The sequence below is a fragment of the Dicentrarchus labrax genome, unplaced genomic scaffold (genome assembly GCF_905237075.1).
Source record: "Dicentrarchus labrax unplaced genomic scaffold, dlabrax2021, whole genome shotgun sequence".
In the NCBI taxonomy this organism is placed as follows: domain Eukaryota; kingdom Metazoa; phylum Chordata; class Actinopteri; family Moronidae; genus Dicentrarchus; species Dicentrarchus labrax.
Window position 1 is genome coordinate 22,924,234 of NW_026136712.1, and position 20,000 is coordinate 22,944,233.

The 20,000-nt window shown below is 41.9% G+C and overlaps 2 protein-coding genes across 2 annotated transcripts in view; one reads left to right on the top strand and one right to left on the bottom strand.

Moving 5' to 3' along the window:
* rnls (renalase, FAD-dependent amine oxidase) overlaps nt 1–1,853 on the top strand; it is a 10,014-nt gene extending 8,161 nt beyond the window's left edge. Inside the window, exons 5-7 of the mRNA XM_051417065.1 lie at nt 970–1,143; nt 1,345–1,520; nt 1,598–1,853. Coding sequence (XP_051273025.1) covers nt 970–1,143; nt 1,345–1,520; nt 1,598–1,750 — 503 coding nt within the window. The 3' untranslated portion in view covers nt 1,751–1,853. The remainder of the gene's footprint in view (nt 1–969; nt 1,144–1,344; nt 1,521–1,597) is intronic.
* A 2,263-nt stretch (nt 1,854–4,116) lies between these two features.
* ptenb (phosphatase and tensin homolog B) lies at nt 4,117–17,347 on the bottom strand. The gene is made up of 9 exons (XM_051417043.1): nt 16,739–17,347; nt 15,980–16,064; nt 15,568–15,612; nt 15,448–15,491; nt 15,128–15,366; nt 10,708–10,849; nt 10,449–10,615; nt 9,549–9,794; nt 4,117–9,310 (listed from the first exon to the last, which is right to left on the bottom strand). The coding sequence occupies exons 1-9, from the start codon at nt 16,815–16,817 to the stop codon at nt 9,122–9,124; spliced, it is 1,236 nt and encodes a 411-aa protein (XP_051273003.1). The 5' UTR covers nt 16,818–17,347; the 3' UTR covers nt 4,117–9,121.
* Nucleotides 17,348–20,000: the final 2,653 nt, after the last annotated feature.

The following is a 20,000-nucleotide window of genomic DNA, read 5'->3' on the forward strand; positions in this document are numbered from 1 at the left end:
CTCAAATGTTTTGAGTGTGGAGATGTGGGACACAAACGCTTTGCGTGTCCACATAAACAGCAGGGAGTGGCGCTTGCCGCTGCGCCCGGTGCTGGCGTATCCGTGCCCGCGGCTGGGCCCGCTGCCGGTGCATCTGCGCCCGGTGCCGGCAGGAAGGACAGGGCGTCAGTCAGGTATCATGTGAAGGAGAAGAGTATGACACTGAATCAGACACTACATCCATTGGTGAAACCTCTAACAGGAACACAGATCTATATTCTTTAGACGAAATAAATCATTTTCTGGATGTAACTTTTAACAAATCTGTTAGAGTATGTGATTATTTCAGTGACACTGAAAAGTTCATCAGATCCGTCACTGTACTAAAAAAACTGGTCGGGTTTGACTTATTGGATGAAAAGAAACGCTTCCATTTGAAAAAACATCTCACTACTCTGACAAAGGCAATAAAAGGTAAAACTGCCAAAAGGATAAGAAGGTAAAATGATCATGTACCACACAGGGATTTCCTCTTTTTACTGTTCTTTGTTTGTTTCTTTTTACCTGTTTCTCCTCTCTGACCTCTACATGCAGAGCCTAAAAATAGGATCTTTAAACACTAACGGTGGGAGAGACAGATATAAAAGAGCATTAATATCTGAGGTCTCAACTCAAAAAAGGATAGATGTTTTATTTTTACAAGAAACACACACTAATCCAGCAAACGAGGTAGACTGGAGTTTATGGTGGGAGGGGGGCTGGAGAAGAGTTTCTGATGAAAGATTAGTTGTCGGGTTCTGTTGTTTTTATATTTATTTATTTTTGTTGTATCTTATTTTGTTTTGTCTTGTTTAGGTCTAAAGTGATGATGTGTTTGTGATGAAAAAGTCCAATAAAACGGAAGTTAAACCTCTCTCTCTGTCTGTCTCTCTCTCTATGTCCGTTCCGTCTGTCTCTCTCTCTGTCTGTCTCTCTCTCTCTCTCTCTCAGTCCTGTCTGTCCAGCAGAAGCAGCAGTTAGACGGGGTTGTGTACTCGTCTCGTTTCGCCATCGCTCTTTTCTTCCCTCCAGGAGTCGTGTTCAGTTTTCAGTGGGCGGTTCGATATGTCGCCGACAACCCGTGTATCTGCTACATCGCCGCAGACTCCCGCAAACGCAACGCAGGTACCTGTCTGCCCGCTCACCTGTCTGCCTGCACACCGCACCTCATCAGGAGTTAGCTTCATCAGTCCTTCATTAGCTCCGCCCCCAGTGACTGAAGTAACCAATCAGTTTCTCTCTTATTGATGAGACTCTTGACCTCACCAATATGGCGACCAATGATCTTCCTTTCTACGGTGTGACATCATGTTTGTGTCCGTGCAGACGCTCCGGGTCACGGTCCGTCCCTCGTCGTCCACACCAGTGTCCCGTTCGGCCTGCAGCACCTGGAGGAAGACAAGGAGGACGTCCAGCCAATCATCTTACAGGAACTCTACAAGCTGCTTCCTGGTCTGCCTCAGCCAATCAGCATCAAGTGCCAGAAGTGGAGGTACTCGCAGGTGAGAATTCCCACTGACCCTGAACTGCTCTCAGCGAGGCAGCGTTTGATTTCTGACCCCTCCCGTCCCTCCTGCAGGTGCTGACCTCGGTGCCGGACTGTCCGGGTCAGATGACCGTCCTCGACCGCCCGCTGCTCGTCTGCAGCGGCGACGCCTTCACGCACTCCAACTTCGACGGCTGCGTGGAGTCTGCACTGAGCGTGCTCAGTGTGCTGAAAGCCTCGCTGTGACGCCGCCGACACGAGAGGAAGTGACTCCACCACAATAAGATAGTCAATAAAAGTGATGGATTATATTTCATGTGTTTAATGAATAAATGGATTTCTGAATCGATTCATTCAAAGATTTGAAGTTTATTGGTTATTGACGGATTAATGTGACTGTGTGATTGGATTTCAAACAAGTCATTATTGATCAGGAATCAGCTGTGTGTGCAGCATTATGAGGTCAGTCTGAGGACTGATGAAGAGTTTCTCTACAGCTTCACACTTTTTCATCTTTTTATAGAAGCAGATAAGACAGAATTAGTTATGGTTTGGTGCCCACAAGGCTCAGAGTGTGTGTGTGTGTGTGTGTGTGTGTGTGTGTGTGTGTGACCTAATTTTTCCTCGCCTTCTCTCCAGTCGTTTGGAGCGCGCTCAGTAGTGCTGCTGCAGTGCATTGTGGGGGAAGTGATTATAATTTCTGCCAAGTCACTGGTAGAAACCTCGTGTTGTTTCTTCCACACAGAAACTGAGCTTAAATACACGTTTATTTGAATGGAGTTTGGTGAGGAGACATTAGACTCAATATATTTATATAATAATAATAATAATAATAATAATATATGTTTTTAGGTCATACTGAAATATCTCAGCAAATATTTGATGGATTGTGATGAAATGCAGTTCAGACATTCATGTTCCCGTCAGGATGAATTTATGGTGTTTACTGGTCCACCAGGACCCGGTGGGGAGTCCGGCTGGCTGGAGGTCTTTACTGGTCCACCAGGACCCGGTGGTGAGTCCGGCTGGGCGGAGGTGTAAATGGTAAATGGTAAATGGACCTGTACTTGTATAGCGCCTTTCTAGTCTTCTGACCACTCAAAGCGCTTTTACACTACGTGCCACATTCACCCTTTCACACACATTCACACATGGCAAAGTCCATCGAACCCACAACCTTCCGATTTAGGAACAACCCGCTCTGCCTCTGAGCCTCAGCCGCCCCTCTCCTGTGGAATCAGCTTCCAGTTGTGGTTCGGGAGGCAGACACCCTCACCACATTCAAGAGTAGGCTTAAGACATTCCTCTTTGATAAAGCTTATAGTTAGGGCTGGATCAGGTGAGTCCTGAACCATCCCTTAGTTATGCTGCTATAGGCCTAGACTATCGGGGGATTTCCCATGGTGCACTGAGCTCCTCCCTTCCTCTCTCTTTCTGCACTCATTCATGTTCCATTAATGCATGTTACTAACTTCACTTCTTCCCCGGAGTTCTTGTGCTTTCTCGTCTCGCAGGTTCTCATGGATCCTGGTGGAGCCTCCTGCCATGGTCCTGCTAGACTGCCATTGCCAATACTGTTGTTGCTGTCTGTCTGTCTGTCTGTCTGTCTCTCTCTCTCTCTCTCTCTCTCTCTGTCTCTCTCTCTCTCTCTGTCTCTCTCTCTCACCCCAACTGGTCGAGACAGACGACCACCCACCTAGAGCCGAAGGATCTGTCCTAGGTTTCTGCCTTTTAACAGGCAGTGTTTCCTTGCCCTTGTCTCCAAGGTCTTGCTCATGGTGGTACTGTTGGGTCTCTGTAATTAATGTTATAAAGAGTTCGGTCTAGACCTGCTCTATTTGAAAAGTGTTCTGAGATAACTTCTGTTATGAATTGGCGCTATACAAATAAAATTGAATTGAATTGAATCCTCACTGAGCCACGCCCCCTTTGCTCTGTGCTCCAATCACAGTTGAGCAAGCCTCAGTCATCTTCTTCCTTTCCTGTACTTAGATATGCTATGCTAGGCTAATCTATGTCGGAAAGACAACCACATTTTGAAGATGGTTAAAAAATAGACAAATATATAGTCATATCTTAAGTTAGCTTATGTTGGTAAAAAGCAACATAAGGGTTAGGGTTAGTGAAAATAAGGATGTGACTATATATAGCTAGATAGAGTTCGGTCTAGACCTGCTCTATTTGAAAAGTGTCCTGAGATAACTTCTGTTGTGAATTGGCGCTATACAAATAAAATTGAATTGAATTGAATCCTTATTTTCACTAATATTTAGCTAGCTAGTTGGCCATCTTCAAAATGTGGCTGTCTTTTCAATATAGATTAGCCTAGCATATAGCATAGTATATTTTTGTGTGATTGTATACTTTAAGGAACCTTTGCAGCAATAAATCTGTTTCCCTGTAACCCTAACCCTCTGATTCTGATTTAAGTACAGGAAGTTGATGGGTCAATTGACCCTTCCTAAACCCCACCCCTTTTGCTCGGTGCTCCAATAACAGTTGAGAAAGCCTCAGTATTGAAAAGACAACCACATTTTTTAGGCTGCAGTGTCTGAACACACTCTAAGACTCATGGGTGTTGTAGTAAAAATAATTGGATCCAGATGAGGACGGATGTTTATAAATAGTTTATTCACTTTACAGTGTTTTTATTTAATTATAAAAGGAGGAGGGAAAGAATAAAAGAAGTGCGGGGGGGGGGCAGGGTCAGTTTAACATGAAGTATTGATCCGTGGTGATACAGGCCAGAGTTCTGCTGAGCTTCCTGACTGATACAAAATCAATACCTGACAAATAAAAACACGACAATCATCATGAACAGGAACACTGAAACAAACAAAAATAATCTGCTCTGATGGGCGATTACACTGCCGCCACCACTGTAGACAGGTTAGCAACAGTAACCGAGGGGCGGGGCTCAGTCACCTGGACAGGTAAGGACAGGTGTTACAGAGAGCGACAGGTGAGGACGGGTAAGGACAGGTAAGGACAGGTGGAACCAACTCAGAGCAGAAAACTGTTGTTGGTTTCTAGTAAAGTTACGGTCACATGACGCCTCAGTCCGAAAGCCACAACGACAAACTAAAGATCTCCAGCGGACTCTCAGTTCACCTGTAGACTCCATTATTTAGGTTGAACGAAGGTTAATGTGACCACCCCTTAAGGCAAACACAAGAAAGGACATGTTTACTGCGTCAACTCCAAACAAACAAACAAACAAACAAACATCAGTCGGAGCTTCATTTGGCAGGTTTGGTGATGAGATGTAAACACAAAGAGTTAAAGAAGCTTCGAGTTTATTCTTCTGTGTGTAAAACTGTTGATTGTTGAAGGTTCCTTTACAGATTCAAACGTTCAGACTCAACTTCAGGTTTTTAAATCAACAGGTTTCCGTTTCCTGTGCGGAGGTCGTGGTAATATCTAGGGATGTCACGAGAACCGATACCAAGTTGATTTAGTTCTGAATGACGTGTTTTCTACAGTACCGGAGATTGAACTCTGCCGGACCTGACGGGGCAGCTATAGACCACTTTAGTGGATGTTAGAGTTACGTCCCTGCAGTTGCACATTGTGGTGGCAGAAAAAAAGCAGAAACTAACGGAGAGAAACTGGGAGATCCCAGAATGAAGAACAAATGTTCTTGTTGTGCTGTTGAAATGGAGTCCGCTAACGAGTCCAAAGTCAAAGCTAACATTACTGCAAAGGAAAATCCATTTCTGCTGTCGTGACATCTCCGTTCGGTGCAGGAACCCTGAACACTGTTTAAAAACGTTGAATAGTTTAGGGTACAAACGTTTGAATCCACTGGTTCATCACAAAGGATTTCTAATGGATCTGACGCAGCTGAACTGCGACCTACAACTATAAAATGGTTAAAAGAAGAAGATATTAAGCACCTGAAACAGTTGGAGACGTGGACAGCACCTGCCTGGACTCAGACACCTGAAACCCGGTCAGTGCAAACCAGTACATGGAGCATCCCGCCAGCATCAACAGGAGGAACTAAAAGCTTTTTGCTTTCTTAGACTTTTACAAACAAGAATATTTAAGCCTTTATTTTTGGGTTTGAACCCGCCTCCCAACAGGAAGTTGTCTCAACCAATCAGCTTGACTGACACAAAGCGGACATAAGAGTCCACGGCTGTTTGTTTCCTGGGTGAATTCGTTGCTCCACTGAATGAGGTGACACCAGTCACATCTGAACGGGTTGATGACAGGAAGTGAGACCAGGCCTGACAGCACCTAACACGACTCAGGACAGGAGGTGTGTAAAATGCAAACAGCCTGTGGACAGATCGCCATGCTGACCACACTCGTGGCTGCTGGAGAGCGCCACAGATGAACAGACTCAGCATCAGCCCTGGCTAGCTTAGCTTAGCACCTTAAACCCAACAAGAGGAACTGTAGGCTCAACCATGGCTAGCTGTTAGCATGCTAAAGATTTGATCACACAGGACGTACTTTCTTCTACTTGTTCCAGTGACTTCAAGGAGTTGAGGATTATTTTTGAGAATCCCAATGTCCATTTTGTTTCTTGGCTCATTTAGTTGTGTTTTCTGTTGAGATTTGACTGTTGTGGCAGGAAGACAACATTCACATTTCAAATCCACCTACAACGCTCTGATTGCCTCAATTGTTTTTCCAATCAGGAAAATGATCATCCGTTTCATTCATCTGTCTGGAACCAGGATATTTATCTGGCTGGTACACCTCGCTGTGAGAAAGTGATGCAACTTCTTTACTTTCCAATCAGATAAAAGTTGGAGCTTCTCAGAATAAAAGCAGTTTCGTGTTTGCAAGCCTTCAGAGAACGTCCTGTGTAATCAGGCCTACAGGCTTGACAACGGGAACCTCAAGACCCAATCCCGAGTCTTAATACCGCACCTACAATCAATAACTACTGGACCAACACAGGGCCGATGATGGTAGTAGCACCAAACGTTAGGACGGAAATCAGACTTCTGCCCAAACCCAATCTGGAGGTTTAGATAAACATTAGGGATGCTCCAATCTGAACAAATTCACTGCTATTCAATACAAATCTCCTCTCCGATCTCTAAACTGCAAACAGTACTTCCAACTTCGTGGTATGTTTATGCAGTAGAACACCGACCAATCAGGAAGCATCTAAACAATAAAGTCTGTTTACATTAAGAAAATGGTTTGGAATGATCTTCTATGGACCAGCATTCAGTCAGAGAACAGAGAACAGGAACTGAACAGGTTCACTGTAATGACTCCAAATAAACCTACGATGTAAAAAGACACACAGGAGCATCCCTAACGTTCAGTATCTTCTGTAAGATCCAGATGGAGGAGTCTTGAACCTGTAATGCTAATGTGATCCTAAAACTGTTGGTAAAGGTACAGTTAGCAAGTGCTTAAATGTCTCCAAGAAGTGGTAGTGATGAGTAAAATGATTAATAATCAGAGTAATAGTTGTAGAACGTCCTGTTTCTGAAATGTCAGAAACCAAAAACACACAGAGGTCACACCTCAGGAGACTGATCGGTCCCTCCAGGATCTCGCAGGCCTAAAATTTCACGGCGGGTTCTAAATAACTGTGATGCATTTTCTTATTTTTTTTGGCTTTTTTTGCAATAAAATGCAGGAGAAAGTAGAAGTTGCACAAATAGTTGCAATTTTTTTGTATTATTCATGAAAAATTGAGAACTTGTTCCAGAATAAAATCGCAAAGTTTGGAGGGTCAATGTGAGACGTACGCGTCACGTGTGCATCTTCAAACTATAAACAAGGAAGTGAGTTTGGTGACCTATGGCTCAATGTTTTGTGCAGGAAGCTACAATGATTCGACTCATTAAAAGGTATGTGGTCAATATTTATGGGACACATTTCTCTGCAGCGTCTCCGGTGATTTGACTAGTTTACTAGTTTTCCACTAACCCGGGTTTAAGAAGGTGAACTGAGTGAGGAAACAACAGAGATTATTTCCAGGTGTTTCCATGACTGGGAAACAAATTTCCAGGTTTTCCAGGACATGTGGGAACTCTGTAATTAAGATTAAGATCGCAACTTCCTGGAGGGACTGACCAGCACCTGTTTGCTCAAACAATCTTCTAGCACATTGGTGGAACACAGTTTCTCAACATCCTCTGGCAGATGATCCAAAAAAATCTGAGTCAGGAGCAGACTGATCGTTCATATCAACCCTCACTTTATCCGTGTTCAATATTCTGATCTCCAGGTTGAGCTAAAACCTCCAACGGTAGCTTTATAAAAAGAACCAAATGTTCTCTGGATGGATCGAGTATAAAGCCATCAGTGAGCAGTTCTTTATAAAACCCCACCCACCTGGCTTCCCAGGCACATCAAAACCAAGCGCTATGGAGTTGTAGTTTGAGTTAACCGACTGGCTGAAGGAATAGTTACACTGCGTGCAGCTTGTTTAAAGTTTGATATAACGGAAACTGTAACTGTAGGAGCTGATTGAAGAGAATCCTTCTGTGCAAAACTGTAGACAGACAGACAGAGACAGACAGACAGACAGTAGAATTGTTCACAGTAGGTTTGAACTGTTTGTGTTGTTTCAACAGTAGATGATTGACAGAACTGCAGATTGTGAATAAAATAAGTTTCTCGTCTACCTTCATCACATTCAAACAAGCCATCTCTTCTCTCTGTGTGCTGCTTTGCCTCAAAACCAGTCCAAACCACCTGAAACTGGTCCACATTTGGTAAAGACCAGCACTGAGACTGGTCCAGCTTGGTCCAAACATGACTCAAATTTGGGAGAAAGATTCTTAAGAGAAGTTTGGAGGGCTCAGTTCTTTGGTTGAGAACAGAGACAATCATCACAGTACTTAGACCACTAACTGACTTGTCCCCCTTTCCACCAATGCTAGTTCTGGTTCTGGCGCTAGTGCTGGTTCAGGGTTGAGGACTGGTTTGTTTTCCACGGGCTCGAGAGCCACACAGAGTAATCATTACATCACTATATACGAGATAGAGAGAGTCTATACTGCAGTCAGCCACCAGGGGGAGATAGAGAGAGGATCTGGATTCACTATTCGGGACCACTAGAAGTTGCACCAATAAATACGTTCAGATTTAATTTAGATTCAGAACCGTTTGTACATTTGGCCGTGAGCACACAGAGAGAAGAGTCCACCAGCGTCACAACTGAAGATTGAAGCGATGGAAATGAAGATTGGTCTGCATAAAGTTTCTTACGGGTCAGGAAGGAAGGATTGTGGGGATTTATCCAACAAACATCTCTAAAGAAGTCTACTTGTGTTTCAGTTTGTTTATATTCAAGTTTTACTCCTTTATTCTTTAAACCTTCTGTCTGTCCATTCATCTGTCTTATTGTCCATTTGACCTGGCCCCGCCCACACACTTATCCCCGCCCTCCTCGCCTCCGGCCGCCACTTCCTGTGATTGTCCAGCTGAGCAGAAGATTGGAGGGGGAGGAGCTTATATACTGACATGAGCTCTTTGAGTCCCATTGATCAGTTCTGGTCCGTCGGTTATATTCCCCTGTTAGCTAACGTGCTAGTCTCCATCTGGGGGTTCATGAGTGTGTATACATACATACATACATACTGTGTGTATATACACACACACACGTATATCTAAGTGTGTGAGAGTGTGTGTGTGTCACACTTTTGTGATCTGATTGTGATGGTCCTCTTCGAACGGCTCGTTCTCCGGGTCCGAGTCTGTCGTATCCGAGTAGCGGTAGTGATCCGGTTCGTTATCGCTGACGTCCGGCGTCACCGAGGCCGACGTGCTGCTCGCATCACAGTTCGCTCCTTCCTCTACCGTCTTGGTAAAAAACAGTTTCACCTGAGGGGCACAATAAAAACATTAGTACAGGGACAGGGGGCATTAGCACAGGGACGGGTGCATTAGTGGAGGGACAAGGGGCATTAGTACAGGGACGGGGCATTAGTGGAGGGACAGGGGGCATTAGTACAGGGACGGGTGCATTAGTGGAGGGCAAGGGGTACAGGGACGGGGCATTAGTGGAGGGACAGGGGGCATTAGTACAGGGACGGGGGGCATTAGGGTCTTGACGTTCTACCTTGAAGTTTGGGGAGAAGTTCTTGTTGGCTTTGTCTTTGTTGGCCTTGTCCAGGTCGGTCTTGGTCAGGGTCAGAACCAGGTAGTCTCTGTCGTTGCCGTCTCCTCCCGTCATCATCACCAGGCTCTGCTGCGTCCTGTCGGGCGGTTCCCGCAGCGTCCCGGCGCTGCCGTTCTCCAGTTTGTCGGGGTTCTCCTCCGGCCCCGGGATGAAGAAGGTGTTGACCCAAAAGTGGAACATCTTTTCCTGGAAGGACAGAGTCTAAGGTGAGCCAGTTGTTTCTAACTCACCTGTCTACAGGTAGAGGGCGCTGTAGGTCCACATAAAGACCCTGAGACTAATCTGTGATCTGGGGTTCAATGTCTGGGAAGCATTCAGACCTCTTACCTTTATTATAGATTTGAACTATAAATTCCTTATATAAACAATGATCCAGATCCAACCATCTTAACCTTAATGTTCTTTCTGGGACTTCTACCATCAATATCGGGGACAATCTGAGTCTCAACACCTTACCCACAGGTCTTCCTTACCTTAACTCCTCGGGTTCATTGCCTAACCTCAACCACCTTTACTCTGGCGTCCATTTTACCCATATTTTCCTCTGGCCCTTTATTCTAGGAGCAACTATTGTCCTGGACCTTCACCTTCCTCTTCCTAATTTTTCTACCCTCCATGTTCATATTGGGGCCAGAGCAGCTTCAACCAGCAGAGGAGCTTCATGGCTGAAGCCTCAATGTCCCTCGCCAACATACTCTCCTCACACTGACAATGCGTCAGCGTTACCTTTGACGCTCTACTCTAAGTGCCAAATTAACAAATGAAGTATAATACAATAACATAACATCTGCATCAACACTTAAAATCACTCCTCCTCCTCCTCCTCCTCCTCCTCCTCACCTTCTTCATCATCTTGTTCTGTTTGTGGAAGAACTCCACCTTGATGTCTCCACAGACAGGAAGTGGCTGCGGGAACTCAAACAGCATCAGTTTGTCTTCCCGCCGGGTGTTGGCGGGGTTCGATGTGTGGATCTTCACCTTCAGCTGGTACACTACAAACTGTGGATCTGCACCACAAATAAAAACAAGAGTCATCAGTTAATGATCTGTCTCATATATCTGACCACAGACAGACAGACAGACAGACAGACAGACTCACTGCAGGTTCCTCCAGTGAACATGGGGATGGTTTCAAACAACATCTTGTGGAAGAGCAGAGCGACCGGTTTGTACAGCAGCTGGTTCCTCAGCAGGAAGCTGTAATAGATGACGTATCGCCGCTGACTGGGGATGGTCACACCCTGTGTGCACACACACACACACACACACACACACACACACACACACACACACACACACACAGTGTAAGCAGTGGATCATTAATAACGAGCATTAAACGTGCTTCTACTTCTCTTATTTTAGGCATTTGGTGATCTGCACTCGAACTACTCTGAACTTATGTTTTTATATCTGTCACTTTCTTGTGTCACTTTCTAAAATCTTAATAGCAGAGTGATGAAATCAGGTCAGGTGACAGGTGTTGACCCGATTTAAAGCAACATTATGTAACTAACACCTTAAAATAACAGCTTAATTTTGATGCCACGCTGTAGTAAGGTGAATGCTGCACAACCTCAGGCTGTGGTTATGATATCCCACAAGACACTGGATCATATTTATCAGCAGTTAATGTACAAAAGAGAAAATAAGGTAGGTCTTTTTTAGTGTTTCCTGATTAAATCTTAAATGTTTTTCTGGTTGATCCTCGGGTGTCCTCGGACTATGCCGCCTCAACTCTTTAACTTACAGAGTTTCCCGATGGACAGTGACGTAGCTGCTAACAGGGTGCACACTACATACATACACATGCACGGAGGGTTTCACCCCAAATCCAGCACCCTGAGACTGTACGCTAAGCGGAAAGAGGGAGGCCGAGGACTAGTGAGCATCAAGGCCAATATCCAGGATGAAACATCAAAAATCCAAGAGTACATCAGAAAAATGGCCACAAAGGATGAACTGCTAAGTGAATGTCTCAGGCAAGAGAAACCCCATAAGAGTGCAAAGGAAGAGGAGCAGACAACCTGGGGGGACAAGCCCCTACAGGGCACGTACCACCGCCAAATTGAAGAAGTGGCTGATATCGAGAAGACCTACCAATGGCTGGAAAAGGCTGGACTCAGAGACAGCACAGAGGCACTGATCATGGCAGCACAAGAACAGGCCCTAGGTACAAGAGCCATAGAGGCCAAGATCTACAAGAGTAGATCTGTACCCTGTATGGAATAGAAGTACCCAAATCCCAATGGGCCACAGAAGGTGGCTGAGAACAACAGGGCCAAGGTGCTGTGGGACTTCAGCTTCCAGACTGACAAAACAGGTCCTGGCCAACCAACCGGACATAGTGGTGGTAGACAAGGAGCAGAAGAAAGCGGTGGTGATAGATGTGGCCATACCAGCAGACGCCAACATCAGAAAGAAGGAACACAAAAAGGTTGAAAAGTACCAAGGGTTGAAAGAACAGCTGGAGCAGATGTGGAAGATCAAGGCGAGCGTGATCCCCGTGGTAGTAGGAGCACTCGGGGCAGTGACCCCCAAACTGGGGGAGTGGCTCCAACAGATCCCAGGAACAACATCAGAAGCCTCAGTCCAGAAGAGCGCAGTCCTAGGAACAGCTAAGATACTGCGCAGAACCCTCAAACTCCCAGGCCTCTGGTAGAGGACCCGAGCTTGAGGATGACACAGATACCACCACAACAGGAGAGGGAAGTTGTTTTTTTTATATGACAGTATGCTATTTTTTCCCATGCATTTCTCTCTGTATCTTCATCATCATGAATCATACGTACAATTGGGCTAATACTGATGAATGATTCATGCCCGATGGTGATCTCATTAACTTTATTAACGATCATTAGGGATCGAGAACTGGTTCTTCTTCAGAACCGGTGCCCAGTGAATCGATTCCTTGGAACCGTTAGCGTGCCTGCTTAACGATTGACGTCACACACGCGCTGCGTTGTTTTGGTTCAGAATGCAGCGAACATGGGATCGAGGCAGAACCGCTCTAAAGTTTGGTTATATTTCACGTGAAAAGACAACAATACGGTCACTTGCTACACTTGTGAAGTTTCCATTTCGTCAAAGGGGGAACTGCCTCCAATATGCAGAAACATTTGGCCACACAGCAACAATTCATTTGCAGGACTGTCACGTGCTTGATACAGTACTACCTAGCAACACAAGTGAGTCAAGCCGCAGCGGAGCTAACGGGACGCAATCTGTTATCAGTGCCGAAGGTAACTTTAAATGACATGATAATTTTTCTGCACAAAAATTATTATACTTATTGTCTAGAAATGTGTCAAAATAAGTAATTTCATTGGTTACATTTTCGTGTAGTGACCTATCAACACATGGCTAATTTTAATACTCAAATGAGCCATGTGTTGATTTGCCACAACAGGAGCTCACCACAGTTGCTAAGTTACCACCAGGCTGTCAATCAAGCTCTCAGCGACAGAGGACATACCGTTTGCCTTTATCTATCCAGATAAAAACATTAAGAACAGTTTCTGTATGATGTTTATTAGACCTATGTAATCTGAAGGGCACGTTGTCATGAGCTGTATCTTGTATATTTATTATTAGCTATGTGGTATGTGTATGCACCTTTATGTAATCTGGTGGAAAAACATTCAAATTTAAAACCGGATCATACCAAACAAATATCTGCTTGTGTGTCCCTGTGTATGCAAAGTGTCCTCCTGTTTGATGTTAAGGAAATGGCCACCCTATTACAGTCTGTGTTTTTAGTTTTTATGGCACATAATGGCAGTTGGGCTTAAAAAGCCAAACATTTATTTTTTTGTCTGGACCAATTCATGTGAAAATTAACAATTTCCTAATCCTAAGGGACTCTTGATAATCTTTTGAGGCACACTCTAGCGTGCCATTGCATACTGGTTGAGAAACACTGCCCTAGGCTATGGGTCCCTGGACTTTACTTTGAGAAGTAGCTCACCTACTTTTAGGTTTGTTCTGAGGTTGCTACACATAATTTGTGTATACTCTGTGCTGTGTCTTCTGATCAGATATTAAAGCGAGTTAATACAAACAAACAAATTTGTACTTATTCCCTCACCCAATGAGAATTGATTAGAGAATCGATAAGGAATCGGATCGATAAGCAATATCGATAATGGAATCGGAATCGCTAAATTCTTATCAATTCCCATCCCTAACGATCATGGTCATTTTAATCAATATCCAGGTTTTTCCATGAACCCTACTAAGCTGGTTTTAGGTCATACTTATCAGATCGTTGACAGTTTGTACATGTTAACGATGAATCTTCAATAAATACTACAGTTAGTCATGGAGTTCCACAAGGTTCTGTACTTGGACCAATACTATATACTTTATATATGCTCCCTTTAGGCAACATTATTAGGAATCACTCCATTAACTTTCATTGCTATGCAGATGATACGCAGTTATATCTATCGATCAAGCCCGATGAAATTAATCAATTATCTAAGTAACAAACATGTCTTAAGGACATATAAAACTGGATGAGCTGCTATTTCTGATGTTAAATGAAATTCTTGTTCTTGGCCCTAAAAATCTTAGAGACTCACTTTCTAAAGATATAGTTACTCTAGATGGCATTACCTTGGCCTCTAGCACCACTGTCAGGAATCTTGGAGTTATCTTTGATCAGGATTTGTCATTTAACTCCCACATAAAGCAGACCTCTAGGACTGCCTTCTTTCATCTACGTAATATTACAAAAATTAGACACATCCTATCACAGACAGATCGCAGAAAAACTAATCCATGCATTTGTTACTTCTAGGCTGGATTACTGCAACTCTTTATTATCAGGTTGCCCCAATAAGTCCATTAAAACGCTCCAATTAATTCAGAACGCTGCAGCACGAGTACTGACAGGAACTAGAAAAAGAGATCACATCTCTCCTGTACTAGCTTCTCTGCACTGGCTCCCTGTAAAATGTAGAATAGAATTTAAAATCCTCCTCCTCACCTATAAAGCTCTTCATGGTCAGGCCCCTTCATATCTTAAAGAGCTAATATCATCTCTCTGTCTCTCTCTCACCTAGATTCGGGGTCTGTCCGAGGCTTCAGCCTCTTAAAAGGAGTGCTTGCTCATGGTGGGAACTGTTGGGTCTCTGTAAATAATTTAGTCTAGACCTGCTCTATTTGAAAAGTATCCTGACATAACTTTTTTTTTATATACAAATAAAACTGAATTGAATTGAAAACTCGTCTCTAAATGTGCCCTCTATAGACAGAGCTAATGTCAGAGGACGCTAACGGAGACTGTTAGTATATTAGTCAGTAATATTAGCTGCTTGCTGTGTCTGCTGTTGTTGCTGTTGAGCTTGTTTATGTTCAGCTGTTAGCAGGATGCTAGTTTGTGATCCCCGGTAATGTGATCATAACAAACACAAACAGTCCAATCTAAAGCTTCTATATGGTTCCTTTAAATCAATCGTTGCTCAGTTCAAACATAAATGAAACGATAAACGTCATATTACAGACAGACGGTGGTTTACCTTCTTGTCCCGGGTGCGGACCTCTCCGTAGAAGTCCAGAGCCTCCTGAGCCTCCTGGAACTTGCCCCGGTGCAGCAGGTAGGCACAGATCATGACGCCGGTTCGGCCTTTTCCCGCCTTGCAGTGGATGGCGGCGACGTGCTGCTCGTCTTCGCTCAGCCACTGATCCAGGTCCTCACAGAACGGCTTTATGAGCTCCAGCTGCGGGGGGTTGTGGTCCTCAAATGGATACTGTGCAACTGACAGACACAAAGAGGACTATGAGACTCACCACAGACTGGAACCGCCTCCTCTGCTTCCACTTCAGGACTGAATCTTACCTCGACAGTTGAACTTGGCCGTGTCGTAATGTCGCTCTGCACATCTGTGGACAGAGACAGATGTTAGAGACAGACATTAATGTACACACTGGGAGAAGGTCTGACCACATCAGTACTTACAGATTGTAGATCTTGTAGTGATTCTTGTGCTTCGAGTCCAAAAACCTGAAACACACAAACAGGTTTATAAATTCATCTCTTTCCTTTATTTATATCAACTATTCATTTGGAACTGTATATAAACACAAACATTTACTAAAATACAACAACAACAAAAACACATAAAATATAAAATGCAGTGATTGGAGACAACTGATTAAACCACCACAGAAGAAGAGAACACAAAGAGGTCAAATGTCAAATGATAGAAAACATTTCTGATGTGAGGACGGTTCAACTCCTCATTATTTCCATTTAAGTTGTTCAGATTGAGAATGTGAACAGAAACCAACTGACAGTATTGATTTTAAATCAGAGATAATCATTAAACTGATGGAATCGATCAGCAGGAGGTGAAGTGAAGGTGCCTTACCGTACGACATCGTCAATGTTGTTCCTGTAGACTCCTTCCAGACGCTCAGCAGGGAAACCCATCGCTATAATGTTTGGATAAATATCTGATCACACATTAAGGATCAATAACACTGATCGGTTGCAGATTGATTCTGCTTTCTGGATCTGAACTCTTTCACTACGACTGCCTGATGAGAAACAGAAACTCAACCTCTCTCCATCAGTGATGTTTTCAGGTCTCTGCTGCCCCCTACTGGCCAAACACATCAATGACTGCAGACCAAAATGTAAAAGGACCCAGACTAGAACCCAGAGGAACCCCCAGTAATTATTAACACTGACTATACACTATAACACTGTTATTCTAAAAAACAATATTCCTACCAAGCTGCTTAATGATAATTACTTATTCCTGTTTACATGCAGCTGTGTAGTATCTGATTAACAGCAGCTGATAACAGACACCAGCCTACAGAGCACTTTCACACAGTTTTAGTCTGCAGCTTCCACTAACGCTGCTGTCTTTAATAGACGGTGTGTTGGTTAAAGTAGTGCTTCATTAAGCTGCAGTCTGGTTGTTGAAGTGTTCCAGCTCACCGATATGAAGAGCAGCTCCGTCTGTATCACACTGTTGGTCTATATGAGCACACTGCCTGCACACACAGACACTGTCATTAAATTACAACATTTCTGAATGAAGTTCTGCGTGAGAGCTAACGTTAGCTTCCATGCTAACCAAGCCCAGTGTAGCTCCAGTAAATGAACCAGTAAAGGATACAGGTGAGATCCAGGTCGAAGCCGTCCTCCTGGTACCGCCGTTTGTTTCTGCTGACGATCTCTTTGATCAAGGCCGCCATTGTCGGTGTCTCCGGTGCGGGTTGAACCGAGGAGGAAGCACCGGGAACCCGCCTGTGTTCCTCCGCAGACTCCGCTGTCTGCTGGCCGGGGACAGAAGCTAACTAGCCGGGAGCTAGCTCACAGCAGCCCGCGGATCTCCAGAAGGTCGCTGATTCAAATCCCTCCTGCTGGGGAGCGACAAGAAAATAGATCCAACCGCGTTAATCGTCCTCCGCGGGAGCCACCCTGCGAGCTCCGGAGCGGCCAGCGGCTCACCGGCCTTCTGCTCGACAGACAGCCCGGCCGACGGCGCTGTTTTTTGGGTCAGAACAAGGGGGCGTTGGGGCCTCCTCCCTGCTCCCGCTACGGGCCCGGGTTTCCAGGTCCAAAACCATCCGCGGGTTTATTTTCAGTGAAGCTCCAGCCCTCCGGACGGCAGATGGATCCTCTTCCCGGCCTCAGGGTGCCGCACAGACGCCGTGACTGGACGCAGATCGGCGGACAGAAAATCTCTGAACGGCGCTTCAGCGGCGGAAGAGCTCGAGTAAAGCTAGAGACAGGAAGACAGCACACATCCGGTCCGCTCCTTCACAATAATGCTCTGATTAAAAAATCCAGATTCAACGCTTTTATTGTCCTAGACTGTGTTAAATAAAAAGTAATAAATCATAATATACAGTGGAATAAAGAAAAATAAAAAATGAACAAAATCATAAAAACCAAGACGTAAATTGAAAAGCTTAATTGCCAAATTATTTCCTGAGTGTATAAATATCTGTATGTATTATTTATATATATTATTTTATTTCGTTTGTGTTCAGCATGAAGGAACAACAGACTTTTGTTTCATTATCCAACTTTGTAGAGACATAATTAAAAGGTGCAGTATGTGACTGCAGATAAATATAATATTAATACCAGTTAATATTAGTTTTCTATGTTTTTATATACATACATTTTACACAATCAATAAATAATAACACATGATGGATGTTGAACATGTTGTTTGTAGTATTTTAAGATATTTGTTTAAATATATTAATTGTTTTTCTTAATCAGCTGTTTTTTATTTAACTTTGAAATAAATTAGAAAATATAATTAGACATATAACTTCATATATAAAACATGCAAATCAAATTCTGTGTGTGTTGGATCTGCCTGATATTATTATTTTTTCCTTAAATTTATATATTTTTTACATACATTTATTGACATATTTCATGTATTTTATGCTTATTATTCGAATCAGCTTTTTTCATATTTTACTGCCTTAATGTAGCTCACGTACCTTTTACCTCCTTTATGTACAGTTTCTATCATAAACCATGAACCGTGCTTTGATTTTGTAAAACCCGATATTTCCTGATATTGCGTCAGTCTTACTTGACGATGCTAACTGTTAGCTGCTAAGTGGCGCAAACGCATCCTGTCAGCACACAGGGTTGCCAGGCTCCGGTCGGTTTGTCCTCCCATTCAAAACCTCGTTTAGAAAAAAACCCAAATAAGCTGAGTAGCATGAGAAAGGAGGACTGTGGACCTGGCAACCAGCAGAGTCTCACTGACGTTATATAATGAACAGAACAAACCCTCCGGCCTCTTTATATCAGTTATTCATTATTTTATCTAAGTATATATCTTATTGTTCACTCAGACACAATATGTATTCATCTAATGTGTTCCAACGTGTACACAAACATGTACACTGATGATGATGTTATTATCAGCTGTGTTACAGCGCCCCCTGCCGCATCAATGTGGACTGATCAGAACCACAAATCCGTTTCCACCTAATAAAGAAAATAAAAACATTGATTTTATTGTATTTAGATTGATTTGCACAATAAAACAGCAGAAGCAGAAATCAGAGAAGTGATGCAACCTGTGCAGGTGAGATTTAAAATAGGTTTGTAAGGTTTGTATTTCACCTCAATCAACATCAGAAACAATTCAGTTTTATTTCTACTCCTTATAACACATATAAACACGCTTCCAACAAAGGTAAACAGACACAAACACATCAAATACACAATAAAATACACAATATATGAGAAAGAAAAAGAAAAATACATAAAATAATAATAATCTAATATAAATGTGCAATAAAAGTTAAATATGTCTGTTTTTAAATGAGTTTCAAACAAAGAGGATCAAAATGTTCACAGAACAAAGAATAATAATAAATGCAGATCTGATTTAATACAATATAGAAATATAAACATATATATAAATATATACATAGAGAAATATAACATGCATACTTATTTCCTTCAATAATGTAACTATAACAAAGATAACAAAATTCATACAAACATATTATTTCTATTTGAAATGTATTAGAATTTATAATTATTCCCACAGTGCTGCATGATGGGAGAATACTGCTGATTTTATTTCCCAGTAAATATTATAGATTGAACACGTTTATACTCCATAGTTAATAACAACAACAACAACAACAACAACAACAATAATAATAATACTAATAATAATAATACAGATAATAATAATAATAATAATAATAATACAGATAATAATAATAATACAGATAATAATAATAATACAGATAATAATAATAATAATAATACAGATAATAATAATAATACAGATAATAATAATAATAATAATAATAATACAGATAATAATAATAATAATACAGATAATAATAATAATAATAATAATAATAATACAGATAATAATAATAATAATAATACAGATAATAATAATAATACAGATAATAATAATAATAATAATACAGATAATAATAATAATACAGATAATAATAATAATAATAATAATAATAATAATAATACAGATAATAATAATACAGATAATAATAATAATACAGATAATAATAATAATAATAATAATAATAATAATACAGATAATAATAATAATAATAATACAGATATAATAATAATAATAATAACAATAATAAGAATTATAACAATAATTATAATAATAATTATAATAATACAGATATAATAATAATAATAATGATACAGATAATAATAATAATAATAATAACAATAACAATAATTATAATAATAATAATACAGATAATAATAATAATAACAATAATTATAATAATAATAATAATAACAATATTATAATAATACAGATATTATAATAATATTAATAACAATAATAATAATAATAATAACAATAATAAGAATTATAACAATAATTATAATAATAATTATTA